We start from the raw sequence: 2,453 nt of genomic DNA on the forward strand, positions 1-2,453 counted from the left end.
GAGCTATGCGTGTCTAAGGGAACAGTTTTAAAATAAGAGTCAGCTCATAAGATGTGCTACACGAGCTTGTTGTAGTTCCTTCTGTATCGCCTCCATTTCATGGTGATGGATTTCACAACAGGGTATCTCTCGTTCTAGTCTGGGCACAGGGAGTCTTATTGCCGAACACCCGGAGCTGATATGGCCTCACCTGAATAGCTGTCTGAGGCAATCTCTCTGTCTCTCCACATTAATCAATCTTTCCCATAACTCTTGCCGTGTGAGGGCACCCTGAATCATGGGTTTTGATAGAGCTAAGTGAAAGGTGGCCTTACATATTCACAGACTTCGCAGAACGGGGATGGTGAACGTGACGTACTACTTGAAAGCATTTGTCAATCGGCTGCAGTAATGAACATTTCTGCTGCCCGTACCGATAGTCTGGAGCGTGACAACATCAAGTCAGGCGAATCCAACTCTCTGGGTAACTAGACATTGTTAGCATATCGGAAACATGTCAATCGTGATAAGTCTGTGATCCGTGAGGATGCTTGGTCGTTCTCATGACTCTAAGCTGAAATTCCACTCGCACGTCTACTCGATCGCTTCCCCTCTTGTCGAGCCGCTAGACGAGCTGCCTTCTCCAAGCCTTGACACCTTTCGGATACCTCTCGGCGAATCAAGTGCAGAGTAACCTAATGATGCCTTCCACACCAAGACGAACCCCGTAACACATTTCTGCAGCACCTTGTTTTTGAGATATTCTGTAAGATTGCCGGACTGGAAGTGTGCGACTATGTATCGTTTACGCCATCTATGGAGGAACTTCTCTCCCTGTCGTCTAATCCTCTTGGGTGCGAACGGTGGTAGACCATCAGTCCACGATCCTCCCTACAGAAAGAGGTATGACCATCGATGTCCACGCCTTGGGCATCCGCTCACTCTTCGAACGTGGAACTTGAGCTTCTGTGCTGCCATATAAGGCAAGGCTGCATCTCTGGCGTCCATGCGGAACTTGTCTACATTCTCTTTGAACTGTTCTGTCCGGTGAGTGTACTTGACGAACACAGTCCAGAATATCCATCATCAAGTGTCTCACCTCAGCATGCCATTGGACAAAATGGTCGTCCAGCTCATCCCACGATATACCATGAGATGATGAGAGTTTCCACAATGCATCGAGTCTAGCTCTGAATCGAGAGCAAGACTGTTGCAGAGGGAGGTGCCGATTGCTGATTCCCACCTATTCCTGCCAATCTGAGCCTTCACCAATGGCGACGCCTCAGTGGTGATAGCGGTCGATGAGCCGAGAGGCGTGAACGGCTCTGCCCTAGCCATCTCGAGGGAAGGGTTAGGCCACATGGGATGCACAGGGGTGGGTGCAGCATCCCCTCCCCATGGTGAAGATAGAGCTTGCCCTGCACCGGGAGGAGGCTCTTGGAGCCCCATACGCTCGAATCTGAAGTCACAAGGTGGGCGCATCTCAACAACCTATCGACCTACTCGAGATCCACCCATTCATCCTGGGGTACGAGAGGTTGTCTAAGCTGCCAGAGAGGAGGCTCCTCGAAGTTCACTGGTCGGGGAGGGAGGGGAGCTGTCTGGGCAACAGTGAATCCCCGAACGGAAAGGAGGCAGGAGCGGCGGCACAGGAGTCCCGGTAGCTGCTGCCGTGAATGGAACATCGCACTCACAATGAGCGGTTTGCTGCTCATGCCGACTGAGTTGATATGCACACCGAACTCAATGACCAGAACGGGGGTTAATTTTTTAAAGACGTCTGAAAGGGGTGAGGGGATGCGCAATAACAACAACAAAGAGCACATGGAGGGGGTTTCATCCGCTTTCCTCGCTTCGACTCGAACTCGCACTGAGTCGGCCACTCGGTCTGTCCCGAACCATTCCCACTTCGAGATCCCTCAGGTTCATGAGATTCCGTAACTCGGAAGCATGTGTGGTATGGCGGTTGCCGGTCGATGCTGCCAATGTGGACCCACTAAATGGCCAACGACACCGAAGAATCTAAGATCTTCAGGCTACATCAGGGCTATCATGATTGCATTGCTAACCTCAGCGAAGTAGGGTCTAGCTGCCTCAGCCCGTCGCAACTCGAGTTCATTCTCATACTCCTCAAGCAAGGACTAGGGAGATACCATGCTGTGTCTTGCCTGTCGGTGAGCAAGTACCCACCTCAACACGTAGACGACTTTGCTGAGCCTCTCTGAGTTGAGATACTAGTCTATCGACGACTTGTGATACTCTACTGCTAACCATCATGCCTTCCTCCGATGGTGAGGGGCTTTCATCAGCCTCTGCTGTATCTAGAGGCTTCTGCATGTATCGTATTGTGTCAGCCCTTAGCAACACACCTATCCGCTCAGGCTCATCGTTCATGTTGTATATGCTGGCGTTGGTTAATCGAGTATGATTGGGGTGATCATCCGAGGATGAGCGGTGTTTAGGGATAAGCTCCT

General features: G+C 51.3%; 2 protein-coding genes across 2 annotated transcripts; both read right to left on the reverse strand.

Moving 5' to 3' along the window:
* Positions 1-571: 571 nt before the first annotated feature.
* On the reverse strand, positions 572-1,341 carry Pmar_PMAR022876 (hypothetical protein; the record flags this gene model as incomplete). Its single annotated transcript, XM_002782783.1, has 5 exons — positions 572-674; positions 727-870; positions 922-1,035; positions 1,079-1,169; positions 1,223-1,341. Coding segments are annotated over 5 exons (571 nt in total), but the record flags the coding sequence as incomplete, so codon positions are not given.
* Positions 1,342-1,751: 410 nt separating this feature from the next.
* On the reverse strand, positions 1,752-2,430 carry Pmar_PMAR022877 (hypothetical protein; the record flags this gene model as incomplete). The annotated part of the gene is made up of 4 exons (XM_002782784.1): positions 1,752-2,001; positions 2,049-2,120; positions 2,170-2,300; positions 2,349-2,430. Coding segments are annotated over 4 exons (471 nt in total), but the record flags the coding sequence as incomplete, so codon positions are not given.
* Between the last annotated feature and the right edge of the window lie 23 nt (positions 2,431-2,453).

Source organism: Perkinsus marinus, assembly GCF_000006405.1.
Source record: "Perkinsus marinus ATCC 50983 genomic scaffold scf_1104296938244, whole genome shotgun sequence".
NCBI classification, from domain to species: domain Eukaryota; phylum Perkinsozoa; order Perkinsida; family Perkinsidae; genus Perkinsus; species Perkinsus marinus.